We start from the raw sequence: 25,942 nt of genomic DNA, 5'->3' as shown, positions 1-25,942 counted from the left end.
ATTCATCACACAGTAGTTCAAAACATAACTTTTAGGTTACTTTATTGACCTAGCTACATTTACCATTGATTTATAGATTTTCCTCTAACCAACTAATATACTTATCTCTTATTCTTAACCCCAGATGTAAAAACACTGGAGCTCTGGTAAACGATAGGGCTCCATGTATTCCTTCTTCTATGTGGTCATGAGTAACTCGAACCCCAACATTTCTAAGTCGTGTAATGTAAATGAGACTATCATCTCTAATGAGATCATGTTCACATGTGAGGATGTAAGTTAATGGCAAACTCTGTAACTGGGAGTCATTGACTAACAAAGGTGATGCTCTACTATCCACAAGTGCTGGGTAGGAATCATTCAGTTTTCCAAGAACAGGCTCAGTATAAACATGATTCTTTTTATACTTCTCAGGAAGTAAGTCACTCCAGTTAACAAACTTGAACAGGTGTCTTGATCCTTCAGGCATGTGTTCATTTCTCAGTGCGGCCTGGAGCAGAGCTTTGTCTTCAGACACATACAGCCTTGCCAACTTAATTGTCATCTCTCTGGACAGAATTGGACCATGTTCATACTCTCGATGAGATGGCAGGAAAGTATCAAGTGATTGTAGGCCAGGGTATATCAAGGCTTGTGCTTTAATTCTATCTTTGAACTCTGGATCATTCTGTAGCTAGAAATATAATGAATATTAATGAATCAATAGCTTTCAGACAAATGGATTTGCAATTTCACTTTAATAGCCTGAGATAAATAATTGTATTATTCTGGAACACCATCTAGCAATCTTTCTCGCAATATTCATATATTGTTTGCGAGACATGAGAGAGTGTCATTCCAGTGTCATCTGTGCAGAAGCAATGTACACTCTGCTGCTCACACATTTATTCACACATGACAACAGAACAGGGAGATAATCAGCCACATCCTAATGATGATGACAGGAAAACTATGTGTATGATGTCGGATTTTTGCACATTTATGTTTGTTTTAGAAATTTAGCTTTTGTTGTTTAGAATAAAGTTATGTTGTGCATGTCAAGTTATTCTGGAACATACTGTCTCTCTGTCTCAGGTTCCCAAGTGTTCTAATAATAAGCATTTATTACCAAGTCTAATTTTCCTAAAGGAAATTTTTGACCTAAGTAATGTAATGAGCAAAATCTACAAATATAATGAAATACAACTTCCAAGACTCACATATAAAGTCAAATGGAACCATGGCATGCTAAAGAAAACACTTAATATTTATCTAAGTAGTGTGGTGTGTTAGAAATGATAGACAATACAGAGAATAATTTATGAAGACCAGAAGAGCAGAGAAGGATATGGAATATTGCATGTGTAGCCTGTTTCTTATCAGAAATAAGAGGAGTCCTGAGTCTACAGCTACATTCTTTTCTTCTTGTGCACTCCACAGCAGTGAGCCTAGCCTTCACTGTGAGCATGAGAACTTAACCAGAACCAGCCTCTACAGCAGTTGTGCATTGGTGACTCTATCTATGGCCATTCTTCGGGAAATTCCAAGATATGCAAAGTGTTCTCAAGACTACGCCATCGTAAAAGCAAAGGACTTATACAAACTGAAAGAAATCCTTGAAATATCGTTAGCTCATCACAGGTTAACCATCTTACCAACTTCAAATTGCAGTACAATAGAAAGGGGGTTCTACAAGTTCAGGAAGAAATGAAGAAATAAAAAAAAGTTCCCCCAAGAGAACCTTTCCATGGTCCTTATTCTTCATAGTGACTCCGGAATGGGATTTTTCTAAATAAAAGACAGCCTCTCAGAAGATTAGCAGAAAAGTCACTTGTAAGCATAGTGTCAAAACTGAGGCAGAGTCATATGATAACTCCATATGTAGCAGAATTGCTGCTCCCAAGTGAGTTAGCACAAATTCTGTACTTGAGGAAGGGCAAGGTTAAACTTTAGTTTAACCTTTTAATTTTATATATAAATACAGAAAAAAATGAGAAGATCATTGGTAAGATCAGAGGCTGAGATGGCCCAGTCAGTAAGGCATTTGAGTACAGATTGTCAGTACCAAGAAAGCTGGGCATAGCAGCAAAAATCTGTTACCCAGTACTGTGTGGGTGAGGTTGATACAAGAGGACCCTTGAAGTTAACTAGACAGCTAATCTGGCAAAGTAAGTGTTCTCTAGGCTCTATGAGAGACCTTGTTTCAAAAATAAGGTAAAGAAAAACATAGACACCCGGTGTCAACCTCTGACTTCTACATTCATGATTACACTCAAGAACATGTACATGATTGTGTGTGTGTGTGTGTGTGTGTGTGTGTGTGTGTGTGTGCGTGTGCATGCACACACACGCGCACACATGCGCACACTCACACGTATACTCACATAAACACATGCACCCTGACACAGAGACATTATATGAAAATTGTGACATTTAAAGAACAGAAAACAGAACAATAGTTCTGGCAGTAGTTGAAAACCCCACATCTTTAAATCAAAAGAAGCTGGCATAAATGCTATAACACACTGCCATAAAGGGAAGAACCATGAAGGGGAGAGTCTGGATTTGCCACTCATGTGCTGTCCTGAGTGACTAAATCCTAATGGCACTGTAATAAAGCTACTAAAACTTCATGGTGGCAATATTTGTCTAAGTAAGTAATCATTTTTAAACTTTATTATAAAAAGTGCTTTTCAAATAACAAACATCACAAGTACTCATTAATACCTATATTTTTATTATAAACTCCAAAATAGCGGATCTCACTGCACTAAAGCACTTTCAGAATATACTATGCCAAATCCCCTAGAGAGACATTGGATACCCATTAAAGGGCCCTTTTCACTGAAGAAGGCAAATATGGAAGAACTGGCAGTGTCTAAATTTACCTAGGACACTGAAGATCCAAGGAAAAGCAATGGAAGTCTTGACTTGGGCAAGTCAGGTGGATCACAGGGTCTAACCTGGCCCAAAGCATCTGAACCTCAGAGCAGAGAAAGGAGACTTGGTAGCCACATCTCTGCTTTACACAACATTTCCACATCAGACAGCCCTTTGTGACACCACACCTGGATGTTGTGGGAAGAGTGTCACCCTTACAACAGAATCAAAATATGGCCCAATACCCTGTACAAACATTGAGCCCTTCTGTTCAGTTACTAGAACCTTGGAAGGAAAACCGTACAGCTGTAAGGCTAACTCCTGTCTCTTCAAATATAGTAAAATTATGATCTTGTCAAGAAGGCTGTAATAAATATGGTGTCTTAAACTGCTTGACTTATGTCTAGACTTTTCTTGCATATATTCTAGCAGAATTTCAGTAGCCACTCCAATAAAATGCAAATGCATTTTGGGTAGCAGTAAAGCAAAGGTTATATTTGGCTCCCACTGTGGCTGTTGAACCATGGGCACAGGGTGCAGCAGCAGGGCATGAGAGCAGTAGGAGCAGTGTGGGCCCTAGCATCCCAGCACAACAGAAAATAATTATAGAGGTAACTCTGTGTAGTGGTTTCTTTTTTCAGCCTTCCAGCACATGCTCCTAATCCCCTAATCATCTTTGCTGATGTGTCAATTTTATATGCTTATTTTTCAAAAGCTTTATTATATTTATTTATTATTCATTTGTTGTATGCTGAGCCAGCTTTCTAGTCCTTAATAATGTCATTTTGTTACAAATATTTTTAATCTAATATCTCTAAGCCTTCCATCATGCTTTCTGTTCATCAAGCATGTAGTGCTCTTATGTAGGCAAGGTTTCCTCGTCCTGCAGCTGCTCTCAAATAAACACACTGAGGTTAATATTAAAATAAATACACAGAGGCTTAAATTGATTACAAATGCTCAGCCAATAGCTCAGGGTTATTACTAACTACTTCTTCCAACTTAACCTATGTCTATTAATCTATGTGCTGTCCCAGGCCTCGTGGCTTTTACATCTATCTCATTTTGTGTGTCCCACTCATTTGCTGACTGGCTGGTGACTCCTCTGACTCCACCCTTCTTCCTCTAGTGATTCTGAGTTTGGCATTCCCACCTAACTTTATGGACAAGCTATAGGCTTGTCATCTGGTTTATTAAATCAACCATAGAGACACATATTCACACAGTGCAAAGGAATATTTCACAGCATTCTTCTCTATCTTAGTTCAAGTCATAGGCCATATTTACTTTTGTCAATCAGCTGAAGGATTAAAATATCAAAAGTTAATGAATTTTTACTAGTCACAACCACAGGATTAGTATTCTGGAAACAACTCTTCCATGTATTTTAGTATGTATTTACTTTTCACCGTAATCATACACACTTGTGCTTATATATTTTAATATCTAATCTAGAGAATCACTTCCTAAGCTAAAAGATCAGTTTTACTCAATCTCAATGGGCCAATGATCATTCTTCATTGTATGTTAAACACTTTATATATATATACACAAGTTTTTTGAGACAGGGTTTTTCTGTATAGTCTTGGCTATCCTGTAAACAAGGCTGACCTGGAACTCTGAGATCTGCCTGTCCCTGACTCTTGAGTGCTGGAATTGAAGGCATGCACCACCCCCATCTGGAGATTATATATATATATATATATATATATATATATATATATATATATATATATATATATATATATATATATATATCAGCCTGTCTTTATGTCTGTATATATTATATATATGAAATATATATATAAAGCAGTCTATCTTTAATTCATCACTCGTTTGTTTGTTTTTAATTTTTAACTCTGACACTTTCTGTCAGAGTTCCAAGTACTTTTTACTTATGCAGTAAAATATTATAATTTATTACTAATGAAAGACATTCATCTTTATCTCTGTCAAATAATATCATCAATATGATTATTAAATAAACCATATCCATATTAAGAGTCCTAGTGTTTATGAAGACGGTTATACAATGTTCCTCCATTCTTAAACCTTACTGAGTTTTCCACTTGTGCAAAAATTCTGTATTTGTGTATTAAGACTGAATATGAAAGAAATTGGATTCCCAAGAAACTCTTGGCACTTTATAAATGAAATAATTGTATAAGTTATGCTATTTTAAACCACAAAAGACATCTTTTATGTTCTAGTACATCTGTCTTTTGTTTCTCTATTAAAAAAAAAAAACATGCATGACCTGCTTTAGGGCTTTTTTGTGTACTGATGACCCCATCAAAAAGAACATTAAAATTATTCAAGAAAAATTTGAGTAATTTTTAGTTATAGGAGATGGCATTTCATTGGGATTTTAAAATGGTTGAATAATTAAAAGGACAGTTTTCTTAAAATAAATTAATTGGTCTTGAAAAAGAAAACATTATTGGTTGAATAATTAGATTAAATTTTAAAAAAATACCAGAAGTATTCAGTAAAATTCAGTAAATACAAACTTTGAGACTACAACTGCTTTATAAGAGGAAGTCAATCTATATAGTGGAAAAGCATTTGGAGGAGTATGAGTCATATATTGGACTGAAATTGCTTTTAAAAATATTGCCAATTAGATAGTGATTATTCAGCTACAATTAGCAAGAACTGTAATATGAGGTATCTTGATTTTTATTACAGTAGGAATTCTTCTGTACAAGTGTGATATGTTGCCCTATGTTATCTTTGACAATCCACTTGTTTACTGAATTGCCAGGGTTACTAATCAGTATTAACTTGCCGGGATTTAGAATCAGGTAAGAGATTGAAATACACCTCTGAAAGTATCTCTGAGAGTATTTCAGAGGGATTTGATTAATGAATAAATATAGTGATATTTTATTTGCACTAAAATGTGATTTGTATGTTAATAAATAAAGTTGCCCAGGGGTCAGAACTATTAGAGCCATAGCGAAAGCTGGGCGGTGGTAGTGGACGCCTTTAATCCCAGCACTTGGAAGGCAGAGCTAGGTAGATAGATCTCTGTGTGTTCAAGGATACAGCCAGCATTGGAGACACATGCCTTTAATCTCAATACCAAACATAGAAGACCTGGAGGTCTGTACAGACAGGTAGTGACGAGAAAGTCATGTGGTTTGGTTTACAACCAATGAGAAGGCAGAACAGAAAGTCTATATAAAGACAAAAACACAGGAAGTAGGTCTCTTGGCTGAAGAGGCTAGCTGCAGCAGATGGGTAAGGCTCTTAGCTCTGATCTCTTGGCTTTCTTCTTTGCATTGGTTCAGTGTTTCTTATTTAAGAAGACAGTTGCTTACATCTACAAGTAAAGATTCACCCTGAACATAGAGGTACCTCCATATGGGTTGAGCTTCAGGAGAACAAAAGAGGAATAATCAGAAATGGAGCTGAGTACCAGCAGGTATCTCTTTCTGAATGCTGGACCTGGGAATAAGAGCGAGCAGCATTCCCACTGCCACGGCCATAAACAACTGCCACAAGCAGGCCTCTTCCCTGCCATGGTTCACTGAATGTTTCAAAGCAGGATCCATTATAACCCTTTCTTCCTTTAATTGCTTCCTGTAAGATGTTTAGTTTCAGAGGGAAAAAAAGTAACTAATACACTCATCAATTGTAAGGATACAAAAATATTGAGATTTTTAAATAGTTTCTCTATGTAAATTCAATAAGTTGTAAACAAAAAAAAATCCCTTATTAAAATGAATAGAGTTAGTATAGTTCCAGGAGATTGGTGAACTTTTCCCCAACATTGGCAGGGTGAGCCAGGGTCAGAGTGACAGTTTCCTTTCTTTCTTTCTTTCTTTCTTTCTTTCTTTCTTTCTTTCTTTCTTTCTTTCTTTCTTTCTTTCTTTCTTTTTCTTTATCACATAACTATTTATTTAATTAGTGCTAATAATACCAACAGTATTTGTAATACACCAAATGCAGAGGCACAGAGAGGTTCTTGAGTTGATGAGGCAGGAAGCTCACAAGTTCAAGGCCTGCACACACTACAGATTAGTTCAGGGAATCTTATCAAAAGCCTGTTTTGAAATAAGAATTTAAAAAGAGAAAGTTGCATAATCCTCTAGTAGAGAATCTGCCTGGCAAGCACACAGTTCTGGGTTCAATGCCCAGAACCTGCCTCCACCCCAATTCCCTAAAACAATAGGATTATAAAACGCTTCTTTAGCATTAGACAAAGCCACATTTAAGCTAATATCATCAAAATGAATAATCTTTCTTGCTTATTTCAAATTTCACAGATAACAGAATAAAAGTAATGTAAACACACCTAAAACACAGCTTTTTTTGCATTAGGATTAAAACAAATATAACACATACAACATACCAGTTGAGTCACTGTTGCTACCAAGGTACCCCCAGAACTGTCTCCCATAACGCAGATGCGAGAGGGATCCACTCCATATTCTGTAAGAACTTTATCCTGGAGAAAGAACTTGATCACAAAAATACAATCTTCAAGGGCAGCTGGGAATTGATACTGAGGAGCAAGCCTGTAGCTTCATAGGTAAATCAAGTAAAAACACAACAAAGCCCTTATTAAAATTATGCATCTAAATATCTTTCACCAACAGATATACTGATACCTTGGCCCTACTTTGAATCATAGATTTCACCAATTAGCCCCAAGCTCATTGGTAACTTCTGTCTTAAAGTGAGACATAGATTCACGTTCAGGGTTTCTGGTATTGGTTTTAAGGAGAAGCAAGTAAAACAGGTGTGTTCATCCTCTGAAGCCTGCATGCTTCAGTGATCCTCAGTGTGCTTTATGACTCCAAAACAACTCAGAATCACTGATAGGATTACCCAACATTTTAAATACATAAAATATGAGAGTAAATATGACTATATTTGAAGAATTTGAAGTATGAATATTTTAAGTATAACATTGGATCTTACTAAAACCTTTAAGTTGGTTCATAAGGCTAAAATAAGACTAAGTACTATTGCATTTGTTTGGTTTTTGCTGTGTGTTTCTGTATTCTGTCAGAGGAGCACACCTCAATTTAGCTACCTCATTTTTTTAACTCAATCACCTTCATATCCACTAGAATTAGTGAATTATTCACATGATTATATTAAGTAATGTTCATCAGATTGTCCTTCTGTTTATATTTTAATCTATGTCTAAAATATTTGAAATTAGTATAATCTGAGCAACATAGTACAAAACATTAATGTTCCTCAAGGTAAAGAACAACCAACACCTTAAAAAGTAACCTGTAGAATTCTTAAACAATGTACAACAAATTTCACTATTTAAAAAGCTTAACTAAAATTATGTTGTGTTAAACTTAGTTAAAATTATAGCAGTATATGTGAGTTTGAGGCCAGCCTGGTCTCCAAAGTGAGTCCCAGGAAAGGTGCAAAGCAATACAGAGAAACCCTGTCTTGAAAAACCAAAAAAGAAAAAAATTATATAGCAGTAAAGACACTGTACATTTACAATCACAATTCAGATATTTCTCAAAACTTGAGTAATTTGCCTGTTTCCATTTTCAAGTAATTAAGGCAGGAAAGAACCGACTTCTTTAGTATGTCCTACTGGCCCCAAATATACTCTCAACCATGAAATTACTTAGAGTGATTTTGTCTGAGGTCTACAGTTTGTATGTCTGGTTCTTCATTAAGGAACTGGCAAGATGTGCAGCAATCTTTTCATCCTACTGCTGAGAGTCTCAACAATTCAGAGGATACACATGAGGTCCTAAAGTAATAAGCACTTACTCATATTTTTGTAAATGTTGGCAAATGTCACATCATGAAATATTAACACTGATCACTCAGATAATATCTTGAAATGTTCAAATTATTCAAACATCTTCACATAATATAATTAGAACCAATGACAACTCTAACCCACACAGTGTTTATAAACAGGTCTCATAAAAACCAATATCTCAAGAACATAATGAGTAAACTTTCAAGGGATGCTACTTGCAGGTACAATTAGTGCTTGAGAATCTTGGACTCTATAGTCCTAGAGATGTCATAGCTGTGATAACAAAGATGCTTATTCCTTTGGCCTCACACTTGGATTTACAACAGCAGAAATCAAAACAAAGACTGATGTCTTTGAGGACACATTGACATTAAAATCATAAGAAAATTAATATAAGCAAAAATCCATAGAATATGGGTATTTGATGGCTGGGTGACCAACCCTGAAGAAGCAAAGCCTATGTTGAGAAGGCAAGGGCTGTGGTAAGAAGTATTATTGTTCTCTTACTCTACTCCCACAACAACAGCATCAAGCTTGTTTGCTGTCCATCTGTTCAGGTCGTCATAAGCTGACATCTCTGAAACAAAAGAAATGAATATAAAACAGTGCCCTGTAAACAGAAAACAATAGAAACCCAGCAACGCTCATGAATGTCATAGAAATGTGAATTATCATTCATTGATGGAAACTCAGTAATCTCCACTTTTATTATCATGTAGATCAACACTCTGTCAGATCCAGAAAAAAGATTGCAACTCATTTCCACTTCATTCCATAAGACTCTTAGTAGATGTATTAGAAAATCTGAAATTAAGTTGAAGATAACATTGTAGCCAGTATTATAATTTTCACAAATTCAGAGATTCATCGTATTTTTTTTTTTTTTGGAATTTTTCAATAATGAGACATCAACTTACGTAAGACAAGGTGTACTATTTAGTGCAATAAAAACAACTGAACTTTTCTTTTGTCAGAAGCTTACATATTTACAGAAGGTTATGCATATTAAATAATCTTATAAGTAAACACCTTTCTGTGTAGAAGTGACAATTTTAATTTTCATTAAAATCAAATAAGAATGCATTCTATGCATTAACAAAAGTTAACCATACATAAAATTGAGTTAAAAAACTTAAAAGAGGTAGAAAGGAAAAATATTTTCCTAAAATTTTAATAAGAATAATGTCAAGATTCATTTTAATTAGTAATATATACTAATTGAACTACAAAGCATAAATTGCCATCCATCATGTTAAACATAAAAACATAATAATTGATAGAAAATGAATAAGAGAAAATGAAATGTTGTTTTAGAAAATATATTACAAGTTTACTGAGAATTCACAGAGCATGGGGAAACATGAATAGCTAATTATGTTTGAAACATAAAGTTAGAGAGAGCAGAGGCAGAAACAGGACAAAAATAGCAAAATATATGCACCTACATGTCAATGCTTGATAAAAGATTTATCAACAAATGAATGCTATTTATGAATTATCAAGAATCCATGTGGTCATATTTTCACATTATGAAAGATAGAGAAGAAGGAAAAAGAAATGAAGAAATGGTGGTGAGCAACCAGGAATGAAAGAATGGGAAGTAATCTAAATGATAATCTACATAGCGTGGACAGGAACAAGAAGATGCTCACAATTTTGTGGCCATAACATGACATAGAGTGTAGGAACTAAAGACAGTTGAAGTAGAGCAGGGGTGGTCACTACTGGGGGATATTTTCATTTCTTGTGTTCTTGGAGTTTTATTTATTTCCCCTTTTAATCTTTAAGTAAAAAAATATGATGGTATCTGTTAAGAAATTTCATGTGATACACTAATGACCAAGTATGTGAACCAGTCTACAGTTTAATTTTTTTTTTAGACAGAGTTTCTCTGTGTCATAGTCCTAGCTGTCCTGGAACTCATTTTGTAGAGCAGGCTAGCCTCAAACTCACAGAAATCCACCTGCCTCTGCCTCCCAAGTGCTGGGATTAAAGGCATGTGCCACCACAGGCTAGCCACAGTTGAATTTACTGAACTTAAATTCAGCAACAATGTTAGAGATGGAAAATAGAGCCAATATCTATAGGATGGACATGGTGGCTAGCATGGAAACAGTAAAGAATAAATTAGAAGAAAATGTAGACTCAATACCTAAAGACAAAAATAGTAAAATCTGGAGATTATTAATATTTGTCAAGTCTAAACAGTAACTTATTTCCACACGGCTTTAGTTTTCTTTTGTTTTAAAGCTATCATTGCAAATGAAGGTATAAAGTTAAGGAGAATAAGGAAGGGCAAAGAATGTCCTTTTATTCAAAGTAATAGCAAAAATATTAGTGTAGCAAAAGGCAGTGGCCACATTCAGATTACACAGCTTAAAAAGAATCAGAAGAGAAACAGACAGACCCTACAGTATATGGAAACATGTCTCAGAAAATAAAACAAGATAGGAAAATAACTAGAAAGAAACTGGGTCAACAGAGGTCAAGGCAGAGGACACAGTACATATTTATGCATCAACAAAGGAGGTACAATTGCAGGTGAGAGAAATACAAATCAGATGATGATTTGGAAGGAAATATCCCAAGGAAAGCAGAGAGACTCATCTTGACCAAAAGATAAACACATCTTTTCCTAGAATGGAAGCAGAGTAGTGAAGAAGGGACAAATAAGATGCCAGTGAGTGTGAGATGGGTAAGGAGAGAAGTGGACTTGGAGATGCGAAACATATAGACTTATATCTGGGAAGGAACAGGTAAGGTTGGAAACAGAATGTAAATTTAGAAATGTCACTGAAGTAAAACAGAGGGAATAATTGCTCTTGAGGGGTGGTGTTTTCTAGAAATAGTAAGAACATGGATGGCCTGCTCACCAGGAGCAGGAGCCTGAATCCCCTGGTTTCTGCTGGTAAGACTGTTGCTTCCTTCCCTTTCTAACTGTGGGACTTTGAAAACATTCCTTACTCTTACTGTTTCTTCACTACTAAAACAATGATGATAATATCTATCTGAAAAATGCTTACTCTGTTGGCTCCCCAGCTGAACACAGTAGTATTTTTACTTATCTTGAAATGTTCCAGTTCATGAGAACAAAATACTGAATGTAAAAATTAAGCTACAGGTTCTTTGAGGAAAAGAGTGTTATCACTTGTTTCATAAGTACACAGTACAGTATTCCAACATTTTGCTGTATAGTGAATCCATAAGTCATCAAAAAATGGTGTGTGTGTGTGTGTGTGTGTGTGTGTGTGTGTGTGTGTGTGTGCCTATGTGTGTGTGTCTGTCTTAGCTACTGCACTCATCTCCACACAGGAACTGATTACTCAGCATTATTTCATTTTATCACTTTAATACAAAGTTATGCTTTGAATGCTAAGTGTCAGTATCATTGTTGTATCACAATCTACAACTTGAGCAAATGTTAACTGCAGTGTGGCAGTGATTACATTGTTTCAGATCCAACAATTAAAACACCTGGTTCACATCAGTGTTTTATATAATATATGTGATTAGGTTATTTTAGTCTGAATCCAGAGTTTATTGTTTATACTTTCAAGTCTAGGCTATCTATATGTTTATTTTAAAATATATTTTTTCTAACAAACCATCTTATTTCTACTTGATTGTTTTACTTGTCAAATTGTAAATGTAGAAATATTTGTGACCCATGACCCATACATTTCAATGTATCTCTGTTAAGTTGTGTATATTACCTAAATCAACGTACTGACAAATGATCTGTCAACTTATTGGTACATGATACACAGAACTTATTTGAATATGAATATATGAACAACACACATGTTAAAAATACACTTACTGCAGCTTCCCAAGACAAAAGCACCACCATGAATGAAAATAATAGCTGGTCTCTGTCTTTCAGACTTCTTTTTTGGCAAGTACAGACGAACAGGAATGTCACTAAAGTTTGTGTCAATCACTGTAATGTTTTCATCTGAAACTGGTTTTGTAAGGTGAAGTGCTGTTACAGTTGAAAATACTTCTTCATATTTCATAAGACCTATGTTTTCAAATAATGTGGCCTATAAAAACAGTAAAGATTGTAAACATTATACTTTTTTATTTTAATAACGATAAATGCACACAAATGCAATTATAAAAAAACGATGTGATAACGTTATTTTTATATCCTAACATTATTTTGGTAGCATGGAAATCTCAATGTGATTATCTGCATCAGACCTGAACAAAATTGAGTCCACCAATAATTTGTCATAGATAAGGAGTGGTTCAATAAAATCCCATCGCTTCCTGGTGGTTATAGGTTAATAAGGAGGAGTCATTTTCTTGCATAGCTGTTAATGAGTTACCCTTGCTATAGCAAATAATCTCCTTCCAATTCTCAAGCAAGAAACTAGTTAAACTCATTGGATCTCACAGAAGAGTGAAGACATGAAAGCAGGAAAGCAACTTGTTGAGAAAATGGATTCCAGCAGGCTCAGGAAGGAGTGAGAGAAAGGAATTCATCAGGCAAATGCATAAATCTGTCAAATAATGAATAAACAAATGCTTGGAGATATTAAGCTACTATTGACCAGGAAACTTTATCTCTACTTGTTAGGTTTGAAAGGGCTGGAAGTAGCTATGCATACTTTCAGAGGAGGAAAGCAATCATCAATCTTGCCTAACAATGAACCCTGAGAACTACAATAGCCACTGGACTGACAAGACTTGCCCATTCTTGCAATAGCACTTTGAACATTATGAGAATAGCCAACCTGTTCTTATTGGATTTAAGTTCCATTACACAAGACAAAACTCATACCTGAAACCATTGTTGGGTCACTAATCTGTGAACAGCAGGTCAGAGGCCATAGGGAAAAACCTACTACTGCCACTCCATTAAATGTACATACTATTAAACAAATTACTAATGACTTATTGTTACACGCATGGAATAACACACCTCTCAGTCCTCATCAGAGAAGGTTCTATTTGCAGTCGACGATGATTAACACAGAAGCAAAATGGACCCAAGTGAGTTAAATAAGAGGCTACTAAAAACTAAGTTCTGACATCTATACTGCCTTCTCTCCTGTCAAAGTTCAGAGATAATTGCAAGAGAAGAGACTGAAAGACTCTATAAACAGGAGATACTGAATGAATACAAAGAAATGGTGTCCTCAAGACACAACATGGCAGTGGCATGTATGACGTCAGTGATTGTGGCAGCATGCACAAGAACTATGAAAGCCTAAGTCAGGGCAATGCCTAGTATGAAAAGGGAAGATGGTCACAGAAATGCCACCCTTAGCCAAAAATCTATTGGGAATTTATAGACACTGGGAGAGGAAGAGTCAGTTTTCCTTAAGGGTGTGTCCCCTGGTACATCCACTATATGGTCACATGATGAAAAGTATATGGGAAGTACAGATTGCACTAGGTGAATGGGTATAAAGAAGAACACAAATATAGGTAAAGAAATGTGGGTGAATCTGGAAGGAATTACAGGAGGGGTAAATATGGTCAGAAATTATTGTATTCAATTCTCTTTAAAAAAGGAAAAACGTAAAATGCAAAAAATAACTAAAGAATTTTTAGAAAATTGAAAAAGTATGCAGTATTTGAAAAATAATAGTATTCTTATTTATTTCAACCAAATTTGGCAATATATCTTGCATTGGTGTAATTTATTCTTAACTGTAGTTTTATCTAAAACAAAATTATCTGAAAAGTGGTATTTTATGTATGTTCCAATATTTTAATTTATTTTGTTGGTCATTCAATTTAGTGTTACAAAATTATCCGTGTGTGTGTGTGTGTGTGTGTGTGTGTGTGTGTGTGTGTGCATGTAAACATGTTGGTCATGTGTGCTTGTGGAAGTCAGGGATAAACTTGGGTGTTGGTCCTTATCTTTTGACCTTGTTAAAGACAGGTTCAGTTGCTCCAGCTGTATATGCCAATCTTTCTGACTCAGCGGCTTCCTTGATTCTCCTGTCCTTCCCTCCCCTCTCACTGTAGGAGATGTGCGTTACCATATCCAGCAGACTGTGGGTTCTGGAGACCCGAGAGAAGACCCGAACCCTTGCTCAGCAAGTGTTTAACCCACTGTGCTGTCTCCATCATCTCTAGTTTAGTCTAATATTTTAAAATGTCATTTAATTCCTATTTTAATCATAGTTCATGTTCCCCCTTTTCAGCTATAAAACATCATCTTTTCTTCTTTTTTGAAGATGACTTGAGGGAAAATGAAGCCACTTTTTATTTATACCATTGAAATCAGGCTCTCTTCAGTATTTCTGACAAGTTATCTATGACATTACTGACCAATTTCAGTAAAAGCATTAATATAATTTTTATATGACTGGAATATTTCAGAGCATATACTCTTGTCTTTGACTCATGATGCTAAGGTTATAAATCCATACAGATATACCCATCTACATTAAAGGTGAGTGTACTGACTCCAGAAACTCCTATGTCTGATCAATATTACACAGATATAAACTGCAAGAACCATGTAGAATAGCACTTGTCTATGTCAGTGGTACATATGGCCTTCTCTATATGATTAGCTGATAAATTATGTATTTAAATAACAGAATAAAAATTAAAATTCCAAGTTCTAGAAAAATGTAACAATTAGATGATAAACTGACAGTTATATAAGAATAATGCTTAAGAAGTGACAGCTGCTGTTGATGGTATCAAAACTGGTTTTATCACATTCAAAGGGTTTTAAAAAAAAAAAAACAAAGAAGTTTTAGCTAAAAAACATCCATGTATATATATAGAATCATATGCATGTGTATAAAAACATCTATTAAGAATTTGTAAAGTAGCCATTCTTTTTTAGTTCTCAAACTATTTGGGTCTTTGTGTCTTGGAAATAAAAATATTATAGATACTTACTGTATTTTTATGCCTAGTAGATATAAATCTCATTGGTTTGGGTAACAATGTCATAGGTCTTTTCAGAAAGTGACCATCTCACCATTAAAGTTTCAAAAGAGAGATTTCTCAAAGTAATAGCCACTTACTAGATAATATGACATGGTAATCCTGAGTTATCTTTATTTTAAGCTGCTTAGAAATTGTATCTTAAGCCTTAAGATAAAAATAATAAGATTTGGAGATACACTATCACCCCAATCACATCAGGAAGTGATTTATTTTATTACTTATTTGTATCCACCAGTCTTCTAGAATATATTTTTTCTACTCTTAAAGTTTTCATTATTCCAGTAACAGGAAATCTAATACAGTAAGCATGCTCTTCATGCATAGTCTAGTTCTTTATGCTTTTATATATGCAAAGGGGTAGGGTATAGATAAAACTCATGATGCTAGCAAGAGGATTATAAAATGGAAAAGAGACTTAGGGAATGGAGTAGGAAAAAGAGAATAATTGAATATATATGAGCTGAAAGTTTAATGGTGACTATTTGGGAGAGAAAGAGAAGGAGTAGGGGATAAAAGGAACAGAGAGGAAAATAGTGAAAAAGAATTTTGAAAAGTATGCATGAAAACATTATAAGGAAACATATTACATTCTATGCTAATTAAAAAGACTAAGTTGCTGAATTAAAAGTCTTCATGCAGCATGTTTCCAATGACTCTATTACATGATGTTGTAGAGAGAGTCAACTACAAAAGCACTTAAAGGTTCATAGTTATCAGGAGTTAACACTGAGATGTTTATTACAAGGATATATAAGAAAAGTTGTTTACCACATGATGGCCAAGCAAAGGGACAGATTGAAGAGATCCCAATGACCACTATGGTGAGAAAGTGTGCCCACAATGACCTACCTTCTTTCAACTAGGATCCAAATCTTAAAAGATTCAGTTACAGAGGGAAGATATGGGTAATCACTTGTGATTTCTTATATTGTCCATTTGACAGGACTTAGTGCCACCTAGGAAAGGAGACTCTGGGCATTTTCTAGATCAGATGAGCCTATTGGCATGCTTCTGAGGGATTCTCTTGATGAACGTTAAATGTGGATGGGCACATTACATGTGCTGGATCCTAAACTGCCAGGAAAATATGACAGAGTGAGAACTGTACAGTCCCCTTTGTTGCCTTCTTCCTAAAGGAAGACACAGTGCAATGTGACCTGCTTATTGAAGCCCCTGCCATGCGTGATGTACCTGATGTGAAGGGTGATAGCCTCAACCTGTGAGACAAAACGAACATGTTCTCTCTTAAGCACAGTTAAAAAAGATATTTTATCACAGAAATAGGAAAGGTAACTAACAGAAAAGAGGTAATAGGAGTGGGCCATCACTGTACAAATCTGTCCACGAGACTCTTGAAACTAATTTGTAGCTAGAATGTGGGGGGAAAAAAACTTTTACTTTGGGCTAGAAAAGCCTTAGAATGATACAAGTAGAGTTTCATGGCTACTCTTGTGAGATGTGGCAGACAAGAATGCTGAGAGAAAAGATATTCAGCTCATGAGGTTTCTGAGAAGGATGAGGACTGAATCAGGAACTGGGATAAGAGTCATTCATATTTTGTCCATGTTATGAGAACTTGAATAAGGTTGAATTTAAAGATAGTGAACTTACTTATTTGGCTTAGGACACTTCAAAACAACAGGACATTCAGGATGGGCTTACCACTTGCTTACAGTTGATTTTAGTGGCTGTACAGCTGAAAAATATGCTTGTTCTCACTGGCTTTGCTGTAGGAGACACCACTGATGGAAAACACTTAGAGGATTAAATTTCAAGGATTAGGGTATTTCTTTGATAAAATGGACCATGTCTTTGTTAGGAGGAATATGGAACACTTTGGGACCCTGAACTAGAAAAGTGATTGAACATTTTAAGCCAGGCTTAATGGGCTGTACTATTAGGAGCATGGAAGACAATAGTTGTGAGGATGATTTGAACTATGGAGGCCTGGTTCAAGAGGTTTCAGAGAAGAATTTTAGTGTGTAGTCTAGAGACTGTTCTTGTGATATTTGGTGAAGAATGTGGCTGCTTTCTGCCCTTGCATAAAAAAATCTGTCTGAGGCTAAACTGAAGAGTTATGGATCAACAGCTTTGGCAAAGGATATTTTCAAACATCCTAGTGTGAACTGTGTCATGTGGGTTTCAGCAGCCATGCTTATGCAGATCTATAATGAAAAGGAGCAAAGTGGGCAAGGAAAACCACAAAATGTACAGCTGGAGGAGAAAGGGAGCACCAGGAAGTGTAGACAGCTTAAAGAGAAGCCTGATGACTAGTGCAATAAAGGGGTGGTGACCCCAGAAAAGACTGCACCCAACTAAGTTTCCAATTATGAAAAGGAGGGAACGAACAGCTTAGAGATAGACATTGTGCTGCACACCTTTAATCCCAGCACTCAGAAGGCAGAGGCTGGCAGAGCTCTGAGTTCAAGGCCAGTCTGGTCTACAGAGCAAGTTCCAGAACAGCCCAGCTTAGGCATAGAAGGAAATCACTGAAAGCAGAAAGCTGGTGAAAATGTACCTGAACAAGTGGGGCATGTTCCAGCTCCAGCAACTTGGCAACTTTGGCCACGTGGTTCGGGCTTTAGAGTTGAGGATAGAAGAAAGGGGTTATGGAATCTCCCTCCAAGATTAAGGAAAGCCACTGAGACCAGGCATGTGTCAGGGGTGTCCCTAAATGGAGGCCTAGAGAGGCCACTGTGTGAAGCTATGAAGGTGAAGCCTGTGTAGTCTTGGAGATCACAGTATACTGGAGATGCTAGAGTTGAGGGATGCCTGCCAAGGAAAGCTGTTAATAGGCAGTGGGACCAGCCCAGGAGAAAAAGTGAGTTGCATACAACAGAGATGAAAGGAGTTTGGGATCTGAAGAGCATTTTCACATTGGATAAGGAGATGCAGAATTTGGAACTTGACAAGCTGGTTTTCGGGCTTGCTTTGCTCCAGTATTTACTCAGCATGCTCCCTTTCCTCCCTTTTGGAATGGCAATATATATCCTATGCTATTATATGTTGGAAGTATGTGATCTGTTTTTTAATTTTGATTTTATAGGAGATTATAGTTAAGAGATGGCCACGAGAAACAGAAGAGACTTTGGACTTATAAAAGATTCAGACTGTTACAGACTTTTAAAACTGGACTTAATGCAGTTCTGCATTCTGAAACAGCTACAAGCCTGTGAAGACCAGGGTGTCCAATGCAGTGGTTTGAAAGAAAATGTCCCCACAGGTTCATAGGGATTAGCACTAAATATATTATAAACTTTAAGATACAGTAAGGCACACTAGTGGCTCAATAAATTTTAGCTTAATTCTTACATATAAAAATATTTTTGACACAGGCATTTGAGCCAGAGAAGCAGGTAGGCTAACTGCCGACTTCAGCTCTCTTTCTGATCCCTCAAATCGGATCCCTCTGTCTTATCCCTAGTTAGGAAACAGAACACCTGCTACAGCCTCCATTTCCCTAATTCCCCCATCTCTGGTGGATCCCACTGACCTTTCCTTCCTAACTACCTTCCCCCATTCATTACTTTATCTTAGCCACCAACTTCAGCAAGCCCTCTATGGGAACCCATTGGCCACTACTGCTGAAGAAGCAGGTACATTAACTGTAGACTTCACCTCTCCTTCCATTTGTCCAGTCCCCCAGTCTCATCCCTAGCTCTGCAGCAGAGCACCTGCCGTAACCTCCCTTCCCCCACTGCACCTCTCTCCAGTGGATCACACAGACCTTCCCCTCCAAATTTTCTTCCTGCAACCCATTCCTTGGCTTCAGTGCCCAACTTTTTAGCAGGAACTCCCTGGGACACCACAGGACAACCTGAGGAGGAAAGCAAACAGACCAACTACCGATGCTCACCCCACCCCTCCCTCCATTCATCATAGTCTAATTCCCCAGTCTCAATCCAGATCTTTAGCAGAATTTCTGCTGTGCCCTCTCCTCACTATCTGTCCCCATTGCCAGGTGCTAAGTAAGCAGATTGTGGGGGAACACCCTGCTTTCCTTCTTCTCGTGAAGCTCCTCCACTGTCCATAGCCCATTCCCATTGCCCAGCCTAAGGATGCAATACCCAGAAACTCATTTCACCTGGAACTTCCAGTGTCCAACCTATCAGGACACCAACATTTTCCTACTAGGCAACACACAGCTACCACACTCTTCTAAGAACAATAGAAAAACAACAAACCAAAACCCAAAACACCCACAGATAAAGACAAGACCAGATATAAGGACCTAGATTTATAATCTTCCCAATCCCACATACCTAGATACCAACATAAAAACATAAACAATAACATCCAGGACAATATGTCTCCATTAGAGTCCTACAGTCTTAACACAGCAGGTTCTAAATATTCTGACATGTCTGAAAAATACCTTAAAATAGCCCCTATGCATATGATAGAGGTCCTTAAAGGGAACATGAATAAATTCCCTAAAGAAATCTGTGAAAACACAAAAAAATAGCGGAAGGAAAAGTGGCAACAGAATCAATAAAGAAAACCTAAACTGAGGGAAATCTGGAAATGAAAAATTTAGAAACTCTAACAGGAACCACAGAACAAAGATTCATCAGCAGAATACAAGAGATGGAAGTCAGAATCTCAAGAATTGAAAACAAGATAGAAGAACTGAATACAAGAGATGGAAGAAAGAATCATAGGCATTGAAAACACATAGAAGAACTGGATATATCAGCCAAAGCAAATGCTAAATTTGAAAAATTCCTGGCACAAAACATCCAGGAAAACCGAGACACTATGAAAAGACCAAATAAATTTTGATTACAGTATATTTGTCAATATTAGCTCCATGAGCAGTTTTCCCTATGATGACACTGATGTTGTCATTGTAAGTTAATACAACTAGTATATCTACAATTAGATGAAATGTGCTTTAATAATATACAGAAGTGATAGTGACATTTGTTCTGTTTTCTCAGATCACTTTAACCACATCTCTGTGTGGTAGATAACTGACGTTCATATCTGGGTTTGCAGTAGTCTGTTTTGATATCCCATCTGTAAAATCTGCTGGAGGGCTCAGTAACACAAAGAATATACAAAGTTTCTGTGAACAGAAAAGAGAAAATAACTAGAACAATAGCAATTAAAATTCACCAGAATTTTAAACTTGATGGAGGTAATATGTGAGGTTCCAGAGAGCATTTGAGTGAAAAATGGACTAACAGAGAATGTCAAAAGCACCAAAAATATACAAGTTTCCTAACAATACCCAAATATTGCTTTCAGACAATACTACTTCTTTTATTCTGACGTTGATCTATCACAACATTCAGTGTGCAAGCAACCACTGTATGTAACTGTAGAAAATCAGTTAAGTATATTAGTGATTAAATAAAGTTCAAGATTATCTGGTTTACATATCATAAAGAACACTGAAATACCTTTCAAAAATAAGTTTCAAATATACTTATGACATGGTATCCCAAATCACCAGTAAAAAAAAAAAAAAACATATTACCACAAATGAAGTCATTTTTATGAGAGCATCCATGAATCTCACTTTCCAAGGTTCTTCAATATTTTCTGGAACAGGTAAATAAATGCAGTAAGCAAATAGAATACAAGAGAATCCAAAGCACAGAGTTTTGTACCCCATGATAAATCTTTACCAAACTTGTGTGTGGTGACAGTCAACAGCATCTCATATATAGACTAGGGAGCAGTAAGACAAAGGTGGAAGGTGAACTGTTTAAGGTAAAACATTGGTTTTAGCAACTGTGACTTGACATTCACATCTGAGATCAAGCCATAGTTGAAACTGGTTATGCAATTGCATGGCTTTGTGGAATAGAATTTACCTCAAAATGTCTAATAAAGTATACAGCAATGGCATAAACTTGTGAGTTCAGTGAGCTCCTCTTTCATTACATAACATTAGAAGAGCAGAAGCATTTAGGACCCTGATTAGAGCACACGAGGCGGGGGGGTGGGGGGTGGACCAAGAGACCCCTTTGTTCTTTTGATATTTTGCAAAGAGTAGTGATTAGTTTAAAAACAAAGTAAAATGTTAGGTAATATTTAATCAACCTTAAGGCTAACACCTACACCACAGCTTATTAGAAAATTCAAATCCACGCTGACAGTGATCTTTAGAGGCAATTAGAAATGAAATTGTGATTCCCAAGTTATGAACCAATTCATCTAATGCTTAAATTTGTATACAGCTCACCATTTATTAAACTTAAAATTTGTAGATGCATATTATTACTTATATAATCATAGAAATTTCTATAAGTCGATAAAGCAAATATTTGTTGCTTCCTGATATTCCCTATAATTCAGATTAGACAAAGATTTTACCAACTGAGTGTAACCTGGCATTTGTTAGTTCCTTTGTGAAAATTCTTCTTCCCTTACCCATATTCTACCAGTTCTGGAATAGATCACTTTCCTCAAATGAGGGCCCTCCCACCTTCCTCCATAACTTCTGGGCAGAAGCCTTTCCTGGAACTCTGAATTGTTTCATGTTGCAATCTTTACCCAACCCTGCTTTGATAACTGTCTTTATACCAAAGTATCGGTAAAAAGTCACACTCTAATTTTGGGAACTAGAACTGCATAGATCGTGGGTGGAAGAGGGCTAAGGAAGCTGCGAACAAGCTGAAGGGAACGACCCCACATTGCATCCTGGAAGCATCAGCCCATGATCTACAATATTAGCTTCCTTTTGCATGTTCTCACTGCCTTTCTCCTCTGAACTGCATAGAACTCACAGGGAATTTGATGGACCTTATCCTCCCTCCCATCCAGTCAGGTATATGCCTTTACCCACAAATTTTCAAAGACAGAATTTATAATCAATAAAGAAAAAGGTTTTAACTGTCTGGCTTCTGGAATCCCACTTTTTCTTAATAGGAAATAATATAAAGAAACCATAAAGTTAAGGATTTGTTCAACGGTTTTAGTAAAAATATAAACATGTAGCCATGAAAGGCATGTGAATAAAGCTTATCTCAAGAGAATCAGAGAAAAAAATAAAAGGCAACAATAAAAGTTAAAAGGCAACAAACCATTGTCCATTGTTCATTATGCATCTCCATGCCTGGTTGACTCTTACAAGCCCGAGAAGAAGCAAGGGAGGAACTGGAAGAGACTGAGGATGACTTGGGTCTAAATTGACAGAAGACACAACCCCACACTCCAATATCTCAGCAGTATAAATGCAGAAGAATCCACAACACCTCACAACTGCAGACAGAACAAGGACAAAACCCTTGTAGCAAACAGAATTCCAAGATGGCTCCTCAAGATTCCCAGTCACTGGAGACCGATCTAGTCTAGTCAGACAATAATCCTAGTACTCTATGAAGAAATTTTGTAGGTGGAATGAAGTTTTCCAACAAAGGCCTTCAGACAAAATGATTAAATGGGTTAGCCTCACTGACCCCGTGATCCCTTAAACCAAGAAGTTTTCTCCACTTAGACACATGAGGCAAGCCTGAGATCTTCAGAAAAAGGGAGGCCACGTGAGAAGCTCTCAATTGCCCCTTGAAGTAGAGAGGGTCATAAGGCAGCCTTTAAAGGAGATGTTCCCACTCAAATAACTGAAAGAAACAATACAAAACAAAGCTAAATTAGGCATGGTAGGGCACAGCTGAAACTCAGCAACAGGAAGCTGAAGGGAAGAATCCTGAGTTCACAGTGAAACTGACCACAAAGCTCCAGGGCAGTCGAACTATGGGACAAGACCTTTCCCGAAAATATAAATGAAGCAAGGAAGAAGGAACAGACAGAGGGAAATGGGGAAGGGAGAGCAGGAGGGGAAGAGGGAGGAGTGAGAGAAGAGAGGGGGTGGGAAGATGGGAGAATGAAAGGGAAATAGTAAGTATCTTTAGGCATCAGGATGCCTTAGTTCTACAGCCATAGGAAACTACAGAGGCCCAGTATAACCTCCAAAGGTCTGTACCTAGCAGCCCTTCTGCTGGTTGGGTTTTACTCCCCATCAGTTTCTGGCTTCCATTGCTACTAGAAATACTGGAATGATGTTCTTGGGTATTCGAGCATTTTAAGCTGCAGGGCTCTGACTTTTCAATAGGGGTTGGGAGGGCATCCCAACTGCTGATGTAAATCTCTGATCACTGGCAGGGATTTTCATACCTTGGGACCCAATTAATGAACAAAGTGAAGTGGGCACCAGGCTGTCAGGAGACCGACAGTTCCTTTTAATATCATGTAATATGGGGTGAGGGATGGAGTAGAAAGTCAGATGTCCCACCTCTCTGTCTTTCCTCTAATGTATATTTCTGGGATGTTTGTCTAAAACCAGGTGGTTGTAGTGGTATGAACTAATTCTTGTGTCTTATAATACTTGATCCATGTGTCTGTTTTTGAATCAGTATCAAGATTATTTCATTCCTATGGTTCTGCACCATAAGAAATCTAGTATGAAGATTTGTCAAGCAGTACTCTTTTCTCTAGGGTTGTTTTGGCTATACAGGAAAGCTGTGTTTCCCAAAGAATTTAAGATTGTTTTTCCTCTATTTCATTGAGAAATTACACTGAAAGTTTTTTGGGTTGTATTGGATCTATATTAGAATTTTGTATAATAATCACTTTCTTAGTATAAATTATTGATATCCATAGCCATGGTTGGTTTTTTTCTTTCATTTTGTAATGTCTTCCTCAATTTCTTTACCTTTTCATTGTAAAAGTCTCTCATTTCCACTTTTATATGAACTATGAATTAGTAACTTACAAGTTATTAATGATGAGACTATTTTCTTAATTTATTTCTCAAAATGTTTGTCATTTTTATACAGGGAAGCTACTGATTATTGTAATTTAATTTTGTCTCTTGTCATTCTATTGTATGTACTTATCAATTCTCAGTGTTTTCTTATCGAGCATTAGGCTGACTTACTGGTAGAATCATGTCACCTGCAAAAAGGAACTTTGACTTCTCATTGTGATTCATAACACTTTTATTTGTTTATCTTGTCTTTTTGCTCTAGAGAAGACCTTCAGCACTGTACTAAATAAAAAGGAGGAATTCTACACACTTGACCTTTGAACTCAAAAGATGCTAACTAAAGTTTTAGCACATACATCATTTATTATGTTGTGATTCATTCCTTCCAATCTGAATAACATTATTTGAAGAGTGTTGTTTTGTCCAAAGCTTTTTCCATGCCTATCAAGGCAATCACATGATTTCTTGAATTCATTTATGTTACTTGCAACATTTATTGGTGTATATATATTGAACCATCCCTACACATCTGTAAAGGAGCTCATTTATCATGAGTGAACTTGATGTGTTCTTGAATTTTGTTTACAAATATTTTGTTAATATTTTATTGTTCACATTAGTTTGTCATTTTCTTTTTTCATGGAATCTTTAACTGGTTTTGGGATCAGGACAATACCAGCATGCTACCAATTTGACACAAACTAGAGTCATCTGGGAAGAGGAAATATAAATTGAGGAAATGTCTCTATCACATTGGCCTGTAGGCATGTCTATGAGACATTATCTTGAGTAATGATGAGGGAAGGCAAGAAGTCTACTGTGGATCCAGCTATCCCCAGGCAGGTAGTATTGGCTTATATGAAAAAGCAAGATGAGTAAACTATGGAAAGCAAGACAGTGAGCAGTGTTCCTTCACGGTCTCTCATTCAGTACCTATGTCCAAATTTCTGACTGAGCTCTTGTTTGGCTGCCTTCAGTGATGACTGTAACTTGCACATTCAAATAACCACACACACATTATTTTGGTCTGTTTTTTGTTGTTGTTTTCCAGAGCAACTAAAAGCAAACTAGCACAGAAATTTCTGCCTGTGAGTGGAATATTTCTGTAGTGTTATTTCAGGAGTGGGGTAGGGAGTTTTTCAGTTCTGGGCTAAACTATGCCATTGATTGCTCAAGGATTAATCATTTTTCATGACAACTAGGGAGATAGAAGTGCTGAGGGAGGTCCAGATGAAGGAGGCCTGCCTTGTGAAGTTTCAGAGAGAAGCAAATAGTATATCAGAATTAGTTGTGTGATATTTTGATTATAGTGTATCAGAGTCAGTTCTGTGACATTGATCACAGTCTATGGAAGTGATAGCTTTCATTTGTTGGATAGATAATTGGTGCTGGATGTCTGGAGTAAAAGGAATCAAATGTCCTTATTAAGAGACCAGCATCATCTTGGTGATATCTGAGAGTCAGAAAACAGAAGCCGTGGTCCAGTGAGGAGCAAAGAATATACTTCAAACTGCCAATTCGTCAAATAGTGTATAGTATAGAAGTCTCTCCCATAGTACATTTTGAATGCACAAGGCATCACGGAAAGCTGCTGAAACTCAGCACTGTATGGCAGGTTCAGAGTCTCCTTGCAGAGACCAGAACACACTGTTGGTTACTATAAAGCTTCAGTTGTAGTAGAGACCACAGGATAT

At 36.6% G+C, this 25,942-nt stretch overlaps 1 protein-coding gene across 1 annotated transcript; it reads right to left on the bottom strand.

Annotated features, from left to right (window-relative positions):
* On the bottom strand, positions 1-21,155 carry LOC102915014 (arylacetamide deacetylase-like 2). Its single transcript, XM_006994658.2, has 5 exons — positions 21,018-21,155; positions 12,432-12,654; positions 9,119-9,188; positions 7,217-7,388; positions 1-673 (listed from the first exon to the last, which is right to left on the bottom strand). The coding sequence occupies exons 1-5, from the start codon at positions 21,153-21,155 to the stop codon at positions 71-73; spliced, it is 1,206 nt and encodes a 401-aa protein (XP_006994720.1). The 3' UTR covers positions 1-70.
* Between the last annotated feature and the right edge of the window lie 4,787 nt (positions 21,156-25,942).

The sequence above is a fragment of the Peromyscus maniculatus genome, chromosome 6, assembly GCF_049852395.1.
Source record: "Peromyscus maniculatus bairdii isolate BWxNUB_F1_BW_parent chromosome 6, HU_Pman_BW_mat_3.1, whole genome shotgun sequence".
NCBI classification, from domain to species: domain Eukaryota; kingdom Metazoa; phylum Chordata; class Mammalia; order Rodentia; family Cricetidae; genus Peromyscus; species Peromyscus maniculatus.
This window is presented reverse-complemented; position numbering and strand designations above follow the sequence as displayed.